The 23,764-nt window shown below is 40.6% G+C and overlaps 1 protein-coding gene and 1 long non-coding RNA gene across 2 annotated transcripts in view; one reads left to right on the top strand and one right to left on the bottom strand.

The window, feature by feature from the left end:
- Positions 1-3,394: 3,394 nt before the first annotated feature.
- MPZL1 (myelin protein zero like 1) overlaps positions 3,395-23,764 on the bottom strand; it is a 61,888-nt gene continuing 41,518 nt past the window's right edge. Inside the window, exons 4-6 of the mRNA XM_012783871.3 lie at positions 22,996-23,128; positions 19,556-19,658; positions 3,395-5,075 (exon numbers count right to left, since the gene is read on the bottom strand). Of these exons, the coding sequence (XP_012639325.1) occupies positions 4,974-5,075; positions 19,556-19,658; positions 22,996-23,128 (338 nt within the window). The 3' untranslated portion in view covers positions 3,395-4,973. The remainder of the gene's footprint in view (positions 5,076-19,555; positions 19,659-22,995; positions 23,129-23,764) is intronic.
- Positions 10,840-23,667, top strand: LOC142869593 (uncharacterized). Its single transcript, XR_012918188.1, has 3 exons — positions 10,840-10,926; positions 18,461-18,524; positions 23,578-23,667. It is a non-coding gene; the product is annotated as an uncharacterized LOC142869593 (long non-coding RNA).

Genomic DNA, 23,764 nt, shown 5'->3' with positions numbered 1-23,764 from the left:
CGACCTCTACCAAAGCTACATAATGCCACTTCCCACCCTAAACAGTTGGGAGGATTAAGTCAGGGGTTCACAAATCTAGTTAGCGTCAGATTCACCCAGAGGGGTCAGAAGGAGCCAGTCGGAGTTAGAAGGAGTCTCTGAGATTTCATCTCAAACACTGCCCACCTCACCTCCCGCAGGGCCCTACGCCTCCCTCATAAACAGTCAGTATGTATTTGGTTGGTGCATTTTCCATGTAGCTTGGAAACTTTAGAGGCCCAGCAGAAGGATGCTCTCCAACACTTAGTTCTAGTCGGAAGGAACTGAAGGCGATGCAACCCGCAAGATTTCATCACCGCTGCCCTTGTGTGCTGTGGGAAGCATCTCTGTTGTTTTTGCCACCTCACACACGATGGATGCCGTTCACATGTGAGAATCCCTCCCAGGGAGGGGCGTTGCCATCAGCTGTAACTCTCTCACCCCTATTCAAGAAAGCACAACGTTATGCAAGCCAGGGGGGCTCACTGTGAATCCACGGTAACATAAAATTAATAAACCACTGGAAAACTTCAAAGCTTTATTAGTAACGTGTTATTTGTGACAGAGCTCTCAACACATTAAGTAACCACACTGTCTTCTAAACTAACGTTTAAGAGCCCCAGACATCTGCAGCTACTGTAACCCTCATGTCACCCCACCCAGCTCCCAAGGAACAGGGAGAAAACTGCAATGGCATTTCTGGTGCACAGCATATTTTTTCGAGTAAGGAAGACGTTAAGTTCTTCCCTTTGGTGTGAGAGGCCACAGGGCTTAGTGGTTAAGCACAAGGTTTGGGATCAAACAGCCCCAGCCCCACTCCTGTACCTTATTAGCTAAGCGACACTGGGCAAACTATATAGCCTGCCATTGTCTTTCTAAAAGTGGGTTTAAGATTAGGACAACCAGTATTAACTCAACAGTGCTATAATAGAGCAAGAAATGCAAAGTGCCTGGCACACAATCACTACTTAGCATTGATAATTATTAGTTGTTCCTGTTATGTCACCTTCGGTCACACCCACTCTGTAGCAAGCTCCTTGAGGAGCCTTGTCCTGTTTTGTTTCTGTATGCTTAGCATACCCACCGTCATCCGGCTGTCCAGCCTAAATGTACTGAGCAGCTGCTCGGTGCCAGGCACTGTTCTACACGCTGCAGATAGAGCAGGGGACAGCAGCGGAGACCCGGCCTCCTGGTGCTTAGGTTCTAGTGGGGAAAACAGACGAGCAAATACACAGTGGGACCGAAGAGAAAAACAGAGCAGGATTCAGCTGGGTAGAGAGAGCCCGGGTGGGGGTGTGGCTGCTCTCTTATATGTCCCAGGAGGTCTCTCTGAGAAGGTGATATTTGAACAGAGGTTTAAAGGAGGCGAGGGCAAACCACGAGTATCTGCAGCAGGCATGTTTCTGGCACGAAGGCCCTGAAGCAGGCGCACGGATGGCGTTTTTGAAGAAAAAGGAGGCTGGTGTGGCTGCAGTGGTGTGAACGAAAAGGCTATTATTTATCTCTTTTCTATCCGATTAAAAATAAGCACAAGGCCAGGCACGGTGGCTCACGCCTGTAATCCTAGCACTCTGGGAGGCCAAGGTGGGAGGATTGCTCAAGGTCAGGAGTTCGAAATCAGCCTGAGCAAGATCAAGACCCTGTCTCTACTATAAATAGAAAGAAATTAATTGGCCAACTAATATATAGAGAAAATATTAGCCGGGCATGGTGACGCATGCCTGTAGTCCCAGCTACTCGGGAGGCTGAGGCAGCAGGATTGCTTGAGCCCAGGAGTTGGAGGTTGCTGTGAGGTAGGCTGACGCCATGGCATTCACTCTAGCCTGGGCAACAAAGCCAGACTCTGCCTCCCCCCCCAAAAAAAATAATAAAATAAAAAAAATAAGCACACAACACAATTCAGAAGTTGAAAAAGATGTATTAAAATATTCACAAGAATACAATTGAAAAGTAAGATCAAAAAAACCAATAATGCGCTTGATGGTTTTTCCCCAGCTGAATACATTTCCATCAAAAAACTACAGATGGTTTGGAATTTTAATCTCTAAGCAATCCCATTTTGGTGCCCCCTTACAAAATTCACCTATAATTTTAAGAGGTCTCATTCTGCCACTAAGAAGACAGGGGAGAGGGCAGGTGTGCCACGTGGAGGCCACACTGCTGTTGCTATCTGCAACCGGCCGGGGATGCTGAGCACGGGAAAACGGGCCCCAAATCCAAAGTGTGCGGAGGTTACAAAGGCCCTGCCCTGAGTTGCCCTACCCAGGTGCGAGCACCTTCCTTCAGGCAGCCTCAAGACCCGGAGAGCGAGGCTCGTGGAGGACTGGCCTTGCCCGGGCAGTAAGGTTGGCCTTGCTCGGCAGTAAGCCGAGGGGATGCTTCGCCAGAAGGCAGAGTCCTGACAGTGGGAGGTGGGCGGCTGGGGGCTCGGGAAGGAGGCAGTGAGGGAGGAGAGGCCTACAGGGGTCATTCGAGTGAGTGCTCCTGGGGGCACTCGTGGTCCCAGCACCAAAAGCAGAAATCAGGGCTCTTGCTATCAGGAGTATCAGGAATGTGCAGTTTATTCACAGGAACTGTTGAGAAATGCAAAAATGGCTGGAAGGAGGCATGACACACATAAACGAACACACTTGGTCTCTCAAAGATTTGGGTCCTTTCTACCTCGGGCACAGAACAGTGACAATCCCAACACCGCTCCCCTCCTAACACAAGAGGTCTTCCAGAGGCTCCTGAAGTTTTAGGATGCGAGTCAGATTTGGCCACTTTGTGGGAAAGTCTCAGGGCCAGCGCTCTGTGTCACTCTCGAGCGGGGCCTATGAACAGCAGAGCAGGCAGGTTTTGCTCCATCCCACACAGGTCAACCAGATGCTGCCCGGCTCCAGAAGATGGCACGTGTGTGTGTGTGTGTGTGTGTGTGTGTGTGTGTGTGTGTGTGTGTGTGTGTGGTAAACCCTGAACTTGTTTACTCACACAGACATGGGGTGTAGCAGGAGCATGATGAGAATAAGAAAAATAGTTCCTTAGAAAACAAAAGGCCTCATGTATGGGAGAGAGTGAGTTTTGAAGCGCATATGTCCTTTATCTTACCACCTCACGCACACCTTTAAATCTAAATCCTGCTTTATTTCCTTTAGGAATGTTGTTAGAATTTAGCCTGCAAATGCCCCAAAAAGATGGCAAGACAGGAAGGAAAGAGAACCTCAAACTAAATGGGAAAAAAATTAACATTACCCCTCATTCCCACTTACCCCAGACATGTTCTGCAAACCAGCTAGACAGTATTCTTCCCATAAATGTAGGCTTTCAGATGATTTTAAAAAGAAAAAAATTTTTTAAACGAAATAATTGAGAAAATGGGAGAATGACAATATACACGTTTAACAATCTTCACCAAGCTTTTTATTTCCAGTAAAAAATAAAAACTCAGATTGAGGTGGGGTGGGCATGGTTTATGGGAGAAAATGAGTTTTGGAGAAAGATACCCCAAATTGTGTATATTTTAAGATACCCCAAATTATCTATATTTTCCCTCATCTCATTGTTTATCAATTCCATGTAACTGGGGTGGGGGACGGGGTGGTGAAAACCAAAACAACAACAGAAAGAAACAGGGACTCTCAAAGCAGTAACACTACACCTACCTGATTTTAAAAAAACACAGACCATCTTTAACCTCAGAGGTCTTTGATGAACCACGAAGCTATCCATAATGCCATGAATGATGCTGCCTCTTGCTGGAAGCATAACTGAAGCTTTACAAAGAAGGTACTCTTGCTGGGTACAGAGGTACGAGCTTGCAGTCCCAGGTACTTGGGAGGCCAAGGCAGACGACTGCGTGAGCCCAGGAGTTTGAGGCCAGCCTGGGCAGTATAGTGAAGCCCCATCTCAAAAAAATTAGTAATTAAAAAAAATTAAAAGTGGAAAAAGGTGGTTCTCCAGAGAGAGCTGTGGGATACTGGAGAATGGCAATATAACGATCCCATTTCTGACTACTTACAAAGCAAGAAACTCCCCTACTCCAGCTGTATAGGGACTCTTATTTCAAGCAGGAGGGACTTCAGCAACTGATACCTTTTACTCTCCATATGGTACAATATTCCTTAAGCAAAGTCTGGATTTTCTACTTTATCTCTATGGTATTGATCTACACGTACCTAGAAGGAAGTGACCTTGGCATTTGTCCCTTGCTAATCTTACTATTATCAATCCACAAGTTGATATGTTATACTTAAAGGGTGTAAAGTTAAAGTAAGTCTATACAACATATAAAGCTAAAAACTGTCCCATATTTTAGAGAGAAAAACATCAACAAAAACTTCAAACTGTCTTCAACGGCACCGTCAAAGGATGTTTTCTCAAAGCTGCAACCAAGTAACTGGTGCTGACACCATTAAAGGCCACCCTGGACATGCATCCATCATTGTATCTCCATTCTCCAACTACAATAAATGCTAAGACTGATTAAGCCCTTTGACAAAAAGGCCATGTCTATTGGAAATACTAAAAGATCTGCTACTGTCTCCATTAAGGCAAACCACTTCTAAATGATGGTGACAGGAATGTTTCCGAAATTTCCCAATTGTAAATGACCCTGAAAAGGAAGTACAAAGACAGCAAGACAATTTACATATACATAGAACCATACCATCTTTCCATCATGCAACATTGGCTCTTCGCATCAAGATTAAATAGAATATTTATACACATCCTTTATACACATCTTTTTCTATCTCTATGAGTACACATGTGCTTGTCCTTGCCTGGGTATCCAAGGCCACATGTGGTTATGGGCTACATTTTCTGCATAAGAATCCATTTGGATCTGTTTTTTTCTCTGGATATGTTCTGGGTCTTAGTTTTTCCGGATGTCTGCAAGGCCACATGTGGTTATGGGCTATATTTTCTGCATAAGAATCCAGTTTGGATTTGTTTTTTCTCTGGATATGTTCTGGGTCTTAGTTTTTCCGGATGTCTGCATACACCACAGACTCTGACTTGTTAATCTTGTCACTGTGATGTCCGCCAGAGTGGTCTAATTGTGCATATATGACTGGGCCCTGGAAAAGAGAAGTACAAGAATTAGAGGTTTGCAAAAGCTGGTGTTCCCTTCACACCAGGCACGGAAGCCAAAATTAAAGGGGTAACATTAGGGTTTCAAAGCCAAGAGTTCCCTCTTTTGAATGTCTTCAAGACAAAATTTCTATAACAACAAAGTATTTTTTCTTAGGAATACCCCTTCATATCCGACACAAAATTGCTCAGTGCTTACCGTTTGGGATCAGAGCCTTAAGGACTAAGATGGGCATGTCTACCAACTGAGACCCACTGAAGTTATGAGCTTCAGGATGATCCATGCAAGAAACCAACATATTTGGGGCTACCCAAAGACACAATCAATTTGATCCAGTCACCTTATACAAATAGGTACTTAAAAACATTTCAGCGTTCTTCAATACAACTATTTATAGTACAATTCTTTTAGTCTGATCCTACCATGACCAATAAAAGTATTGCTTCTTTGATCTCTAATATCAGATAACTGTTCTTCCTGTTTTGAAATAAAATTTAAAAGAAAAAAACCCAAAAAGCCACAATTTATAAAGAAAAACTCCAGATTGCCTAAAGTAGAAAAGATCTTCTTCTTAGCCTCAGCAGTAAGGAAGAGGTTAAACTCCTAGAAAACTGTCAGGGTCCAATCCTGGAAAGCAAAGAAGACTGGGCTGCCTGGGGGCACACTGAATTCCCAAGAATGGGGAGGTGACACAGGCTGAATTTTCAGCCCCTTCCAACCTAGGGATTCTAAAATTGTAAACAATACCCACAAAACAGCCCTAATTTTAAAAGAAATATTTAATATTACTCAAAGTCAACTTTTCCCCCACTGTAGGGGAACTGTCTTTGAGAAGTCTAATAGTGTGCTTAAACTTTCAACTTTGAAATCGTAAGCTCAGTAGCCAAAAGCATGTGGTCTAAAACAAATACCCTCACCCAAACCTAGGAGCCCAATAACCTGCATCCTTTAGTGCTGCGCTCCCCAACCACTGGTCCGAGGCCTGTTAGGGACAGGGCAGCAGAACTCCATCCCCCCTTCTCCCACCCGTAGGAAGAATGAAACTAAGGAAAGTCCTGTGGCAGGGGGCAGCACACAGTCATGGCAGCGAGGGACAGGGGATGCTTCATCTGTATTTACTGCTGCTCGCATCATGGCCTGAGCTCCACCTCCCTGCCCCCTACCCCCATCTGGGGAAAGATTGTCTTCCATGAAAACGGTCTCTGGTACCAAAAAGGTTGGGGACTGCCGCCTTAGTGCATAACCTGGGATTCTGGAGCTCAGGCACTCCAACTCCTGTCTACAGAAGAAGACAGACCCAGCTGTAAGGGCTACACAATGGTGCATCTAAAAGTGGAGTTATAAAATCAAACAACACTCATGTCCATGCACTTGGGCAGATCTGCAGTTGGAATTTATGAGATAGTCTTTGCTGAGCCTGGTAGAGATGAGCACTCGTCATGTGGCCTTGAGCTTATTTGTAAACCTCTACACTTAAGTTTCTTCATCTCTCAAATGGTACTAATAAGATCTATACCTTTTACTGTTGTTATGAGAATTAAATTGAGATAATACCTATAAATAGCTTAGGTGGTGTCTGACAGTTAACACTCAATCCATATTAGTTATTATTATAAACTTCTTGTTACACAATAACACTGTATAATACACTGAGTTAACTGATCAAGTAAATCAAATACTCAAACTCCATGCTTGTCTTCAGTCTATAAATGATACTCTCTAATGGCTGTCATGGGTAACATTAACAGATGACACTGTTTTTATTAAAGCTGTAAGTTAAAAACTCAAAAGGGAACAAAAAGAATTTAAAAACAAATAAAACCATTTTCTACTACTTAAGAACAGAATGGAAACAAAGTATTCCCTGGTCACAGCCACTTTCAAGAGTAGGACAGACCTCCCCAAATTAAATTATGTCACTTCCTAGATAAAAACCCTGTATCATAATTCCTAAAGACTCCTAGGAATTTTGAGGTATGCTCATGGGGGAAGGAACTGCCAACGTGTGATGTACTTACTGTAAAACCCCTTTCTTCACTGCAGCTACACCCTTGGGTATTATAATGCTGCAGATCTTTCCATCAAGGGTAGGAATCTATTTCTCCACCTCTTGAATCTGGGTTGGTCTTGTGACTTGCTTTGACCAAAAGAATAAGGAAGAAGCGATGTTGTGCAATTTCCACACCTAGACCTCAACAGACTTTGCAGTTTCCATTCTCTCACTGATCTTGTGACCCATACGGCCACCACTGCCATGTGAGGAAGCCCACGCTAGCCTGCTAGATGAGGAGAGAGACACAGCCCAACTGCCATCTGTCTGCCCAGCCAACAGCCTGCCAATTGTCAGGCCAGCTTGCAGCCAACCCTCCAGCTGATCAGAGTGTATGAGTGAGCCAGCAAGGATCGGCCAAACCAATCCAGACCAGAAGACCTGCCCAACTAAGCCACAGAATGGGGAGCCAAGTAAACCGTGGCTGTTTAAAGCCACCGTATTTTGGGTTGGTTTGTTACACAGCAGTAGGTAAGAAAGACAGCAGAGAAAGCAATAAGAAAAACACAGAATTACCTCCGAATCAGTGAGTGTTAAAATACCAGTAAGGTCTTTCATGTGAGACGATAGTGTCTTTCATGGCAAGAGACTACCAGTTATCTGCTGAAAGTAACTGGGAAAACCTTGAAGGAACCGTTCCTGTTGGTGGATCAGGTTTTCTCCAACTTGCTTTCCACTGTCTGATGTCATCCCCACTCCCTTCCCCCTTAGAATGAAGTAGGGTCTTAAGTCAGGGGCTTTGTTAGTTAACTGCCTAGATCTTGGCAGATTGTAGGTGCCAGACGAAGGGATGGCCGAAATAATGGATCCAGAGGAACGGTGGACATAGGTGGAGAGCAGGATCTGCTGATGGATCTAGCTCAGTCTCGAACAGCTCTCTGAAGTCTGATTCTGAGTGACGTTTAGAGGCTGAAGACACCCTAGGTCTCTGGAATGTACCTCAGCATTTTGATTTACAGGGATAACAAGACTCTCCAGGAATTCAGAAGGAGCCACCGAACCAAGATCAACTTGGAAATGAACCTGCCATTGCTAAGACATTCACTTTTGGGTATGCAAGAATAAAGAAAAACAATAACAACAAAACCTACATTAACCTAGTTGTTTTCATTGTATTTCTTGGCACTCACCATCCTCATACACCACACCTGTTTGATTTTGTTTTATTGTTTTGGTTTTGGTTTTTCCGCAAAGAATGACAATAATCAAGTGAAAAATTTGTATGGATATATCTTTTTCCCAACTATTTTCTACACAAATAGGGCTTTTTTTTTTTTTTTTGGAAACAGAGTCTCACTCTACTGCCCAGGCTAGAGTGCTGCAGCATCAGCCTAGCTCACAGCAACCTCAAATTCTGGGCTCAAGTGATCCTCCTGCCTCAGCCTCCTGAGTAGCTGGGACTACAGGCGTGCGCCACCATGCCTGCCTTATTTTTTCTATATATTTTTAGTTGGCCAATTAATTTCTTTCTATTTTTAGTAGAGACGGGGTCTCACTCTCAGGCTGGTTTCGAACTCCTGACCTTGAGCGATTCTCCTGCCTCAGCCTCCCAGAGTGCTAGGATTAACAAATAGGCCTTAAACTACTGAAAATGTTTCAAGAAACAAACTGCTTGACATAGGCCTATTTTTTTTAGTTACAACTAGAGATATAATTACCTCTGAATTCTACTTGTATCAAATTTACTCTAATATAAAAATGTAGTGGTGAAGGTAGGGAGAAGGTCCAGGAAGAAAGGGTTCTAGAAGAGCAAAGAGCCTCAGCCCTACATACATATTAACTGCTCAGAAGTCCTTGAGTTATGTCCCTACTACACTTTCCACAGCCTCTGCAGCCTGTTAGCACTGGATTCTGATCCTCAGGCATCAGAAGAAGCACTCCCAACACCCTAGCATCGTATCACTAAGAGAGAACATCTGCTTTTACAGAACACTCATTGACTGCTGACAAAACACATTTTTCATATTTATTTCATTGTTTTTTTTTTTTTTGAGACAGAGTCTCGCTTAATTGCCCAGGCTAGAGTGAGTGCCGTGGCATCAGCCTTGCTCACAGCAACCTCAAACTCCTGGGCTCAAGCAATCCTCCTGCCTTAGCCTCCCCAGTAGCTGGGACTACAGGCATGCGCCACCATGCCCGGCTAATTTTTTCTATATATATCAGATGGCCAATTAATTTCTTTCTATTTTTATAGTAGAGACGGGGTCTCACTCTTGCTCAGGGTGGTTTCGAACTCCTGACCTCGAGCGATCCGCCCGCCTCAGCCTCCCAAAGTGCTGGGATTACAGGCGTGAGCCACCGCGCCCGGCTTATTTCATTGTTTTTTATAAGTCAAATATAAATGTGAAATAAAGCTATGCATTATGACTCTCTTTGAGATAAATGAGACTAATAATGACTATCAAAGCAGAGTTGTAAAGAACTGAACAGACAACATAGAATAAGCCATGCCTTAGAACCAGACAGACCTGAGTCTCATACCAGCTTTGCCACTGACTATTGACCTTGATTCAGTGACTCAACATAACTAAGCCTCAGTTTCTTCATGTGTAAAATAGAGCCCACAAAAGAACTTACCTTGTAAGACTAAAGACTAAAGAGAAAATGCATATAATGTGCTTCTTGAAACATTATTGCATCTATGTACTATAGCTGACAAATACATACATATTCCATTCAAATATTGTTCTCAAAGAAACAATAAAACCTGACTTTCATGTATAAAACAATCATTTCCCAAAAAAGGCTCTAAAATTCGTCAAATATTTATACAAAATTATTTTACAGCAATCTCAGTCAAAACTAAGCTTTATAAAGAAAGATTTTTTTTTTTTTTTTTTTGAGACAGAGTCTCGCTTTGTTGTCCAGGCTAGAGTGAGTGCCGTGGCATCAGCCTAGCTCACAGCAACCTCAAACTCCTGGGCTCGAGCGATCCTTCTGCCTCAGCCTCCCGAGTAGCTGGGACTACAGGCATGCGCCACAATGCCCGGCTAATTTTTTGTATATATATCAGTTGGCCAATTAATTTCTTTCTATTTATAGTAGAGACGGGGTCTCGCTCTTGCTCAGGCTGGTTTTGAACTCCTGACCTTGAGCAATCCGCCCGCCTCGGCCTCCCAGAGAGCTAGGATTACAGGCGTGAGCCACTGCGCCCGGCCAAGAAAGATTTTTTTTTTAAGATAGGGTCTCACTATGTCACCCAGGTTGGTCCTGAACTCCTGGCCACAAGCAATCATCTTGCCTCAGCCTCCTGTACCAGGCTGCAAGAACAATTTTTTTCCTTATCTTTCCCTGATACCATAACACTTCAAACTCTAGGCAGTGCCTACCTAACACCCTTTCCAACCCAGCCTCCCGCTCTACTCTGCTGGAAGAACTCCAATTTGGTTCTTGTGTCTGGTGTTCACCTTCCCTTTGCACAGGTGGATGTCCCCACCCACCCCTGTTCTCAGGGGTGAATCACAATGGGTATGCCAGTCACAATTCCTCTCCCCTTGCAGGTGACGAGGTATGAACAGGTGACCCACTCTTGACCAATGGGGACTAGGAGTTTGCTGGGGAGGTTCTGGTACAGATTTTCCTCCATAGTAAAAACTACCTGGGAGGAGACTGAGCTCTTTTCCAGTTCCCTGTGATGCCTGAAACCGAGGCAGCCATTTTGAGGCTGATGGAACGGGCCTGAGAATGAAGACAACATGCAGAACAGTAAAATGGAAAGAACTTGTGTCTTTAATGACATTGCTGGGCCACTAAACTAGCATAGAAGGAAGCTGCCTCAGGACTGCTTGTGAGTTAATTAGCTTCTTATTGTTAAAGCTACTTTTAGTCTTCTGTTACTAAGTCTTTCCCAATTCTAACAAAAATAATCACCAAAGACAGATGCCTGGGCATTAAGCTGCATCTTTTCTGCATTTCCTTCTTAGGGTACTAGTATTTCTTTTCCTCTTCTGGTAAAATAACATGGAGTTATTTACTCATCTACATAGTGATTATTCATGCTATTAGACTCTCAGATGATGTCTGCAGATAGGAAAATAGCTATAAAAGGCCAGTACACGTTGAGTAATGACTGAATTACTTCTCACCAACCCCCAGAAAATGCCATGATTATATAGCTAGACCTAGGTAGAACCCTGGAGTTTATCCACAGAAGAAATGACCCAAAGTCTCTGACTCAGGCACAGCAGGGTGAGGTGTCAGCACTGAGAATGGAATAGGTAAAAAGTCTGCATACTGGACAGTGAGGCTTCCTCCATCTGCTCAAGTCCCAAGTGGGAAATTAGAGGATTTTTTTCTGGAGAAATTAACTAACCCAAGGTAGAAAGACCCTCAGTAACTGACATTTAGAGATCCTCCAGTAAAAGTCAGACAACACTTTATACAAACAGTGAAGCCCACTACCTAGTAGGTGCTATCCCTGCATAAAGAGATTCTATTTTAATTAATTAATTTATATTTATTTTTTGTGGAGACAGGGTCTTGCTATGTTGCTCAGGCTGGTCTTGAACTCCTAGCCTCAAGTGATTCTCCTGCCTTGGTCTCTCAAAGCTAGCACTCCCAATCGTAGCAGATTATAGGCATGAGCCATCCCACTTAGCTGAGATTCTATTTTAATATGAATGGATAACCGAGGATGACTGGGCATTTGAGAAAAGCTTCTAACCATGAAAGTCAGAAATTATAAGAGAAAAAAGGGAATTCAAAAGAAACAGTAAAATCAAGTAAAAGAAGAAAACATTTTAAAAAATCACACAGAAAGAAGAAAAAAATGTTATGTTCAGACAAGATAATGCATCCATAGAAACCAGTATAGGATATTATAATCAGAAAATAAGAAAAAGCTCTTGAAAATTTAAAAAATGATAGCAAAAATTTAAATATTCAATGAAAGTTGGAAGATAACAGTTATAGAAATTTTCTAGAAACCAGAACAAAAACTTCAAAATAGAAAAAAATAAGAAAACCAAAGGATCGATCTGGGAGGTGGTCCAATTCCTAACAGAAATTTCCAAAAGAAAGAATACAAAATTAAAGTAGGAAAATCTCCAAAGAACACTGGAAGAAAATACCCTAAAATTGGAGGACCTAGTTTTCAGGTTGAAAGAGCCCACTGAGTATCTAGGACAATGAAGAAAGACCTACAATTTTATGAAATTTCAGAACACTAGTGATAAAAAAAGATTCTAAGAGGAAGGACAAAACCAGTCCTCCACAAAGGAGCAGGAATCAGAATAGGTATCAGAATAGTGTCAGCTTCTAAGCCACAGCATGGAAGCTAGAAAAATCAGCAATGCTTCAAAATGCTGAAGGAAAATGATTTCCAGCCTGGGATCCTACTCTACCAGATTATTAATTAAGTGTGAGGGAGGAGAATCAAGACAATTTTAGAAATGCTAAAACCAAACGTATTATCTTACAGTTTTAGAGGTCTGAAATGTGTTTCACTGGGCTAAATCAAGGTGTCAGTGTGGCTGAGGGCTCTAGGGAAGGATCTCTTTCCTTGTCTTTTCCAGCTTTTGGAAGCTGCTCTCATTCCTTGGCCCATGAACTCTTCCTCCACCTTCCAAGCCCTCTGACTCTCATGGTTCCGACTCTCTCTTGCAAGGACCTTTACGTTACCCTGGGCCCACCCAGAAAATCCAGGAATATCTTTCCATCTCAAGGCAATTTAATCACATCTGCAAAGTCCCTTTTGACATGTACGGTGACATATCCCACAGAATCCAGAGATTAGGATATGGACTTCCTTGGGGAATATTCTGTCTACTACACAAAGTCTCAAAATGCTGACTCTCCCATGCATTCTTTCTCAAGAAATTATGCAGAATATGCTCAATCATAATATGAGAATAAACTAAGAACAATGAGGACCTGGGGTCCAAGAAGAGAGAAAGAGAAAATTCCTTGTGAAGGAAGGCCGAGGCTGGCAGCTAGAGAGCAACCTAGAACACAGCAAGGCCAGATGATTTCAACACTCGTCTGTCTCCAAGAATGAAATGAAACCAACAGAGCAGGTGAAGTCTGAATGAGCTCAGACGTTTTAAATTCTCTTAAAAAGTTCTCAGATGGAATAAAAATATATATAAGCAAATAAAAACAGGCAAATGTTATTAGCTCCATGGTAGATAAAACTGTACAAGAAAGCAACTGAATGTGGTACGACAGTGAAAAAAAACAGGTGCATGTAACGCTGAATAATAATGTACCTAAATATGATGACATAACCACACTGGGAAGAGGCATGTGTGTAGATATGTGTATAAGTATTGTGTGTTCAAAAGAAGGGCTGGGGATAAAATCAATAAATCCTCATTTTTCCACAGTCTGGAGTCCGTAGATAATATCTAAAACTGAAAAATCTAGAAATAGAAATGTAATAAAGTATCTTTAGAAATAAGATGACTACCAGAAGAAACAGCTAAAATAATTCAGAATGTCTGCCTCTGAGGATTGCATCTCAGAGTAGGAAGGTGTGGGGCAGGAGGGCTGCTTTTTTTACTGACCATATTATTTGATATTTTAAGCTATTTTTGTTTATTACCTTGAGCAAAGTGGAAGGCCTGGGAACCTGAAGCTGATCTAAGAAAGGAGGTACACAAATACAAGGCTGTGATCTGAATGCAAATTGTAAGCTTCATTTCTCCCCTCTAGCGTTCTTGTTTCCAGCCATATGACAAACTAGATTTCTGGGGAAGACTTTACAGTAAAAAATGCCACTTTCTATTTGTGCCATGATGTGAAGAAAATTAAACCTGGATATTAATAAGCTATACTTGTAGGGGGACAGGCCCAAGCCAGATGGTAATTGACAGTTGAGGATAAAGCTGGAAGATCCCTAAGACACATCTTCAAAAGGGAAACTAGAAAAAGATCCTGGCCCACAATGGGGGCATAGTATCTCTTGGTCTTAGCCCTGTATTGAGCAAGAAGAAAAGGTCCCCCCGCACCCCCCAGCCCCAGGTATCCATAGCTACAGCCTTATATTCATGTAGATTTAGAGGTGGAATTCAAACTAGCTGTATAACCTCAAAGACCCTAAGCCAAAATTTTAGTTTATAAAGCCCTTGGTTGGTAGTATCCAAGGCACATGGCAGAAGAAATACAAATCTTCTCATGAGTAATACATTTTAAATGAAGACTCAATTTGCATAAAGTAAATAGAAACATAAGCACAGTCTTCAAATTATAAAATACATGAGAAGATAAACCACACCAGCAAGAGCTGTAGAAACAGAAACTGCAGTCAGATCAATAAAGACCACAGACACTGGAATTATCAGTTTTTGAGGTATAAAATAAAAATATTTAATATGCTTAAATAAATATAAGATATTGAAAATATAATGAAGTCATAGCAACTATCAAAATTAGCCAGGCATATTTTATGATTTATTTATTTTTTTATCTTTTAAAGAAAACATCAGCAATCCAGGCATGGCATATTTTAAAAAGAGCCAGAGACACTGATATATGAAATTGAATTAGCAAACTAGACAAAGCTAAATAAATGATTAGTGAATTCAAAGACAGATGAAGAAATTACACAGAAAACAGCAAAGAGACAGTGTGATGAAAAATAAGCAAGAGAGGTTAACAGACATGGAGTGAGAAGGTCTAATATACATCTAATTAGAGTTCCATAAAAATATAAATGAAATGGAGAAAAGAAAAATTCAAGGAGATTGTGACTGGGAATTTTCTAGAATTTATTAAAGACATGAACCTTCTGATTCAGGAAGTGCAGTGAAATTCCAAGCATGAGCAACAAGGGGAATTGATAAATAAGTAGTAGATAAAATGCAGAACACCAAAGGCACAGAGCCAAAGAGAAGAGGCGGATTACCTCCAGGGGAACGAGAACATCAGCTGATTTTTCAATAGCTCCTGTCTTTATTATTATTATTTCCTTCTATCTGCTTATGTTGGGCTTAATTTGCTCTTCTTTTTTTAGTTTCTTCAGATAGAAGCCTAGATCAATTTCATAACTTAATTTTTTCCTAATATAGTTAATGCTAAAAATCCTCAAAGCACTACTTTAGCTGTATCTCACAAATTTTGATAGGTTATTATTTTCATTCAGTTCAAAATATTTTCTAACTTTTCTTGTGACTTGTTGTTTTACTGATGGGTTATTTGTTTAATTTCCAAATATTTGAGACCTTCCAGGTATCTTTCTGTCAATCTGTTTAAATCTGCTGTGGCCAGGGAACATTATTCTGAATTATTCTAATCCTTTTAAAATTTAATGAGAATTGTTTTATGGCCCAGAATATGGTAGGCCATATTTGGTAAGTGTTTCATGTGTACTTGAAAAGAATGAGAATTTTCTTGATGAAAACAGTGTTCTATAAATGTCTATTAGGTCAAGTTGGTTTCAGTGTTGCTTGAGTCTTCTGTATCCTTTCTGATTTTTTGTAAACTTGTTTTTGTAAACTTGCTGAGAGAAGAATGTTGAAACCTCTAACAATAATTGTGAATATGTCTACTTCTCCTTTCAAATCTCTCAGTTTTTACTTCATTTACTTTCAGGTTCTATTATTAGAAGTATAAGCATTATGATTATGTCTTCTTTGCGAATATATCACTTTATCATCATGGAAAGTTCTTTATCACTGGTTATATTTCTTATTCTGAAGCATACTTTGATATCATAACTATTCAGACTTCTTTTGATTAGTGTTAACATAGCACATCATTTTCCATCTTTTTTTTTTTTTGAGACAGAGTCTCACTCTGTTACTGGTCTCACAGCAACCTCAAACTTCTGGGCTCAGGCAATCCTCCTGCCTCAGCCTCCCGAGTAGCTGGAACTACAGGCATCCACCACCATGCCCGGCTAAATTTTTCTATATATTTTTAGTTGTTCAGATAATTTCTTTCTATTTTTGGTAGAGACGGGGTTTCTTTTGCTCTTGCTCAGGCTGGTCTCAAACTCCTGACCTTGAGTGATCCTTCCAGCCTTGGCCTCCCAGGGTGCTAGGATTACAGGTGTGAGCCACTGCACCCGGCCATTTTCCATCTTTTTATTTTAAAAATATTGCGATAATATATACATAAAATTTATCATCTTAACCACTTTAAGTGTATAGTTCAGTAGTGTCAAGTACATTCACATCGTTGTGCAACCATCTCAAGAATTTTTTTATCTTGCAAAACTGATACTCTGTACCCCTTAAACAACTCCTTATTCTTTCCTTCCCCCAACAACCACCACTCTACTTTTCTGTACTACTGTTGTCATACATTTTACTTCTACATTTATAACCCCATAAAGCACTGTCATTATTTTTGCTTTAAATAGTCAATTACTTTTAAAGGTATTCTAAAAATAAGAAAAAAGGTCTTTTATATTTTCTACTTATTTGTCATTTCCAGTGCTCTTCACTCCTATGTATACATCTAAATTTCCATCTGATGTCCCTTCTACTTGAAAAACTTCCTTTGACATTTCCTATACAGCATGTCTGCTGGTGATAAATTCTCTCAGCTTTTTTATGTATTTGTTTCCATATTTAAAAGATATTTTTGCTAAGTACAAAATTCTGAGTTGATTGGCTTTTTTCTCCAGTTTAGAAGTGCTGATTCCACTGTCTTCTGGTGTTATGGTTTTTGAAGAGAGAAGGCTGATGTCACTCCTATTTTTGTTCCTCTATCATCATGTCTCTTTCTTTTTTTCTGACAACTTTTAAGATTTTCTCTTTATTAGTGGTCTTAAGCAATTTGATTATGATGTGGTTTAGGGTGGTTTTCTTAGTTTCCTCTACTTAGAGTTTATTGAACTTCTTGGATTTGTGGGTTTATGTTTTTCACCAAATTTATAAAAAATTTCACTGTTTCTCTAATTTTTTTCTCTCTTCCCTTTCCTTCTTAGACTCTAATTATATTGCTTGATATTGTTCACTGGCTCAATAAAGCTCTGTTCATTTCCCCCTCAGATGTTCTCTCTCTTCATGCTTCTTTGGGTAGTTTCTGTTGCTATGCCTTCAAGTGCACTGATCTTTGCTTCTGCAGTATCTAACTCATTAATGCTATCCACTTTTTTTTCATTTCTAGAAGTTCCATTTTGGTTTGTTTAATTATAGGTGTCCTCAAACTACAGCCCGTGGGCCACATGCGGGTGTTTTTGCCTGTTTGGTTTTTTAACTTCAAAATAAGATATGTGCAGTGTGCATAGGAATTTGGTCATAGTTTTTTTAAAACTATAGTCTGGCCCTCCAACAGTCTGAGGGACAGTGAACTGGCCCCCTGTTTAAAAAGTTTGAGGACACCTGGTTTAATGTATCTATTTCTTTCTTCATTATATTCAAGCTTTCCTTTACATCCTTAAGTTTACTTAGTAAGATTTATAATACTTGTTTTAATGCCTTTGTTTATTAATCCCCTAATCACTTTCATTTCTGGGTTTGTTTTTATTGATTGATTTCTCCTGGTTATATGTCTTTTTTAGAGACAGAGTCTCACTATGTTACTCAGGCTAGTCTCGAACTCCTGGGCTCAAGTGATCATCCCCCCTCAGTCTCCCAAGTAGCTGGGACTACAGATGTTCACCACTACATCTGGCTTATGTGTCTAATTTTTCTGCTTCTTTGTATGCCTTGTAATTTTTAATGGGGGTCAGACATTATAACCAGACATTTTACATTGTCTGGTGCTGAATTTTATTGTATTCTTATAAATCTTGGATTTTGTTGTAGAATCTAGCTAAATTACTTTTAGATTAGTTTGATTCTTTAAAGGCTTCCTTTAAGCTTTGTTATGGTGGGTCTATGGTATCCTTTACCATGGTGCTAATTTAGCCTCACACTAAGGCACGACCATTCGGAGAACCCCAACCAGTATCCTCTATATTATGAGTCTTTCTATTCTGGCTTTTAGGAACACAAACCATTCCCAGCCCTGTGTGAGCTCCAGGCAGTGTGCAACCTACTGCTTTTCAGGTAGTTCTTTCCCAGGTCTCAGAAAGTTTTCTCCTATGCATGCATAAATCTGTACTCAAAGATTCTAGGGGCCCCACTCCAGATCTCTGAAGTGTGCATGCATGCTCTCTCTGTAGTTTCTTCTCTGGTACTGTGCCTCACAAATTCTAGCCACCCTGACCTTTTCAAACTCTGATTTCTGCCTCCTCAACTCAGTGAGACACTTGGGCTCTATTTCCATTTTCCCTCCCTGCATTGCAGTGTGGAAACTGTCTCAAGGCAGTAAGCAGGGGCAATCACAGGGCTCGCATTATTTGTTTCCTTCCTCTCAGGGGTCACAGTGCTATATAATCTGTTTTCTAATATCTTGAAAACCATTGTTTCTTTTTTCTAATTTGTTTTCAGCAAAAGAGCAACTCTGAGAACACTTCAAGGACAGAAGGAAAATGTTCCAAGGCTTCTTTAGATGGTATGCCTACTTGTAACTCTCATGCCTTCATTCACAACCCTATTCCCATTCACAATCCAAATTAGTAGACTCAGGTATTGAAGTATATCAGACAGACAGAATGGGAACAGGTAATGAGCCTGATGCCATGGTAGAACACACGCTATCTACACACCTGGGTTCTAGTCCCAATTCTGTCACTATGAGCTTTCAGACATTTAATATCATAATGTCTTCGTCTCCTCATTGGTATAATGGTTTCCTCACTACACATAAGAACTATGGAATAAGACAATGGGTACTTCTTCCACAAAACACTGTTATTCTCTTCCTCTTAATTCCATTCTCCTCAGGATGATGCTAAAAGGGGCCAAATTCCTCAGAATACTTTCTACCCCAGAAGAACCAAATTGGTAGTAAGCTATGAAATTTCTGCCATGCCTCAATTATAGTTAAAATAGCATAGCTAAAATACACCGTGCTAGATGCTATGCTAAAATTCCAAATAAAAATTATTTCTCTTCTGTACTTTCTACTAGAAGTAGAAACCGAAACCATTTCTTATCAAGCCTATTATTCAGACACATGCTTACTTTCAATTTTTTTCTAAAGAATCTACATAAAATAATTTTTGTTTTATTATCAATAGCAAGAATATCAATTTTCCCCTGCTAATTTCTTGTCTATAGGGTGCCTCAATACATACTCTAGTTCAATAGATTTGTTTCCTTGGGCAAAGAAAGAAGAATCTTTTACATTTGACAAAGCCATTTTCTAATTCTACTTGGGCCAAAGGTGCCACATTATGAGTCAACAATTCATGTTATGTGGTTTTGTGGAAACCTGTACTCAGGTCAGAATCTTCACTTATTTTCTTGTGGTCTTCCTAGACCAGCCCTTGAACTCCCCCCTCCTGCCCTTTCTCTGTCTCTGTCTGTCTGTCTGTCTGCCTGTCTCTCTCTCTCTCACAGCTCAGGATTCCTTCCCGCACCAAGGGAGGTGACAGAGCACAACCTGTGGGGTGCAGGGCCAGAACTGCAATTAGCCATTACCTGGTGAGATGCAGAAGGCAGACTCTTTACTAGACCCTCTGTGTCGGAGGGGGACTTCCGTGGAGCCTGCTTAACCGGTGACAAACTTTCTGATGCACTGCAGCTGATCAATTGACAATTTGGAGAACAAATGTAAAAAAAAAAATAGTAAACAGAAACAAAAACATACAAATGCAAGTGATGGCAAGATAAAGCAGCAGATGTCTAAAAACAAAAGACAACAAAACAATGGGTATCAAAATGATCACATATCTTAAAACTACTTTCTATCCCTGACACTCACATATTTGCCTAAGTCAGTGAGGAAGGCACAGAAACTGGTATGGTACAACCACCTCACCCTTGTTTACGACAATGATATTGCAATTCTGGTTACAATACACACTGATCCTTTGTGATGCTTTTTTTTTTCCCCTTGCCATCAACTCTCCTTTGGGATAAAGGCTTAAAGGAGCAAACTATATGGTATCTTCTTAATGGCAATTTGCTTTTGTTATCATCAAAGGTAAGTCTCTTCTGAATGTATTTTAAAAATTACAGATGTACATCCAGGCTTGTTCGTGGTCCTGGCTTGTCTTGTTCTCTCCATATTTTATTTTCTACCAATACATCCAAACCCCAAAACCCCAGGAAGTTGTGAATGATGAGAAACTATGGAATGCCATGTCACACAAGGCTGAATTTTTTTTTAGGGGTATAGGGGACTTTTACAACAAGCATTAGCTCATAAATCAGGGAAAGTGAATGCCAGGAAGTATCTCATTAGGGATTTCCTAATGAGATGTGTCATCAGGACAGCTTAAATCCTTCATATTTTTCAAAAAAACTTAGGAGTTTGGTGAGGATCACATTTAAAGTATCATTACTAAGACTAAAGCATACCATGCATCTGCAAACTATGCCTTCTTTGAAATGGGAGGCCACATGCTCTGAACTAAAATGGTTTGATTATTCTATCACAATGAGGGTCTCAATCATTGATAATACAATTCATGTATGAAAAAGAAAACTAACACACATACACAGGCGTTTTACATGAAGAACATACACAGATCATCATAAAACCTCTATGTAACTTGACAATTCGATTTCATCCAGATGATATGCTCAACATGTTTCTAATACAAACACGTGACACATTTGTAGACAAATCATAATAGCTGTTGGGTTAGCTCAGAGCTAGCTGGTTAGTTGTCAACAACGTATTCAGATGGGCTGAATACGTACACATGAATATTAACAGCAACGGGCAATGTGATTAGTTACCATGTGTCTAGTGGGAGTGGAAGAGGAGACCCAGCCCTGTTATAGTCCCAATGTGTCTTCTATGTCAGCTTTTCTTAAGAAGTGGAAGATAAGCAGGATCTGATCCCAGCACACCAAGGAAGAAAAGGCAGGGGAAGAGGAAAAAAACCAAAGTAAGAAGAATAGCAGCATTCACGATGCCATGCAGGATTAGGATTCTAAGGAACACTTTCCTGCCCCTTTATTAACCCAAAAGCAAGAACTACAAAGACTGGCAGGTTACCACCCTGGATTAGTCTCACATTGTAAACCAACAACCCAGCTATATACTTAATCATAAAACACTCACCATGCAAGGGGGCAGATAAGTCAGCAGAACAGAAGCATTCCAAGCAAGTAATATTAATATCCGAATTTGAACACTCAAACTTGTTAAAACACAGCACTCCTAAACACTCTAGATCAGCAGAGCCATAGATAGAGGTTCCCACCATCCGCCAGCAAGAGAGTTCAGGGCATGCAATCCTCTCAAATCACATTCCCTTCAAGATGGTTAAAGTTAGGTCTGTGCATCTGCAACACTGCTCGTGCTAGATCAGCTTGAATCCAGCCTTCATTTCCAGTCTTACCACGGGAGTTTACATAGCTTATATGGGTTAGCTTTCCTGCTGGAGTAGGGAAAAGAGAAGGTCCTTCAATTAGACACACACCCTATGCTCTAATGTGTTCCTTTTGAGAAGCCATAAACAGAAAGTCTACTTTTCTTTATCGCTGGTATATCATCACATGAGGCTAGGGGTGGCAGTTTATTGGCACAATTTCCTTTTTTATTTATTTTTATTTTATTTTATTTATTTATTTATTTATTTATTTATTTATTAATTATTTTTTTTTGAGACAGAGTCTTGCTTTGTTGCCCAGGCTAGAGTGAGTGCCGTGGCATCAGCCTAGCTCACAGCAACCTCAAACTCCTGGGCTCAAGCAATCCTGCTGCCTCAGCCTCCCGACTAGCTGGGACTACAGGCATGCGCCACCATGCCCGGCTAATTTTTTCTATATATATATTAGTTGGCCAATTGATTTCTTTCTATTTATGGTAGAGACGGGGTCTTGCTCTTGCTCAGGCTGGTTTCGAACTCCTGACCTGGAGCAATCCGCCCACCTCGGCCTCCCAGAGTGCTAGGATTACAGGCATGAGCCACCGCGCCCGGCCTCCTTTTTTATTTTTGAGACAGGGTTTCACTCTATTGCCCAGGCTACAGTGCCGTGGCATCAGCCTAGCTCACAGCAACCTCAAACTCCTGGGCTCAGGCAATCCTCCTGCCTCAGCCTCCCAAGTAACTGGGACTACAGGCTTGTGCCACCATGCCTGGCTAAGTTTTTTTCTATTTTTAGTAGAGACGGGATCTCGCTCTTGCTCAGGTTGGTCTCGAACTCCTGAGCTCAAGCAATCTTCCTGCCTTGGCCTCTCAGAGTCCTAGGATTACAGGCATGAGCCACTGCGCCCGGCCACTTTTTTAAAAAATAGATGCGGTTTCACTATATTGTCCAGGCTGGACTCCAACTCCTAGGATCAAGCAATCCTCCTACCTCAGCCTCCAAGCAGTTGGGACTACAGGCATGTGCCACCACGCCTAGCTCACAACTTCTTTTTATTTTTTTATTTTTTTATTTTTTTCTTTTTTTCGCATCAAGCCTGAAGTTGCATCACAACTTCTTGAATAGGGTTTTATGTTTACCCAACTAAAAAAACCTCATGAGATTATTACCAATAAATTAAAATCAAACTTCCCCATTACATTTGTACTCCCATAATATGCTGAAATAAAAAAATTAAAAAAAAAAAGAAATTAAAATTAAACTCTTAAATTGGGTAAGTGATATCTGTAGCTTAAGAATACTAATTTCAGAGTGGATAGTACTGAACTACAGAGTACAGACTGCTGAGCAGTTCATTTCACCAAACCTAAAAAGGAACCTGCAGAACAGGGATTAGTATCACATTCCACAGTTAATAGCAAGCCACTGATTTCTGCTTGCCCATGTCAGAACACCTCCTAAGGAGACAGCCTGACTCTCTGACATGAAAGCCAACAGTAGTTAATTCTTCACAATCCTTTTCCCATAAAAATATATAAGTTTTTATAAACCCTGATTCCTTCCCTCCACCCCTCCCCTAAAAAAGTGTTTCTTACCCAGTGTAATCCCGTTTAGAGTTTTTCCTTCTATAGAGGACAGCCAGAATCATGCTGATGAGCAGAGTGAGACCTATGACCACAGCAGTAACTATACCCACCACTACCCCAACTGGAAACATGGGCAAACTCTCTAGAGAGAAAGAACAAAATAGTTTTAAGGTACATTGCTACAGAGACAAAAAATGGAATTTTATTAAATTATTAAGCAAGTGTCTTCCTTTAACAGTTACCATACCATCTTTTGTTATCCAAATTATGAGATCCTAGTATCTAACTGATGACATACACATATTAGATAAATAGAAATGAACTACTAAACTAAGTATTCCTACATCTACAATCTCTCTCAATGCTCTAAAATCAAAGAAAAACTGATATGAATTACTCTCTAACAAAGCAGACTCTATCTCAAAATGAGACACCAGAATCTGCATTTCCTCTTTGTTCTCAATAAAAGAAGAAATCGCCATAGTATTTGGGAAATGTCAAAACAGTATTAATCTCCTTCTTTCCCACTGCTCACTATATCCAACCATAATTAATTTGGTCTTTCTTCTAATTACACTAAAAAACGAATAGGTCTGAAATCAGATCAACAGGCTCCAGACAGCAGGAATAAAAATGAAGACATCAGCTGCTTTGGTTGGAATGAGCAACAGTTTCCCAAATGTAAGGCAAAGATACCACCTTCAAACACACCTTGAAATGGGTTTCTTGTTCTCCAACTAAACACAAGACAAAGGAGATTGCATCATTACTACAAAAA

This window comes from Microcebus murinus, chromosome 2, assembly GCF_040939455.1.
Source record: "Microcebus murinus isolate Inina chromosome 2, M.murinus_Inina_mat1.0, whole genome shotgun sequence".
NCBI lineage: Eukaryota > Metazoa > Chordata > Mammalia > Primates > Cheirogaleidae > Microcebus > Microcebus murinus.
This window is presented reverse-complemented; position numbering and strand designations above follow the sequence as displayed.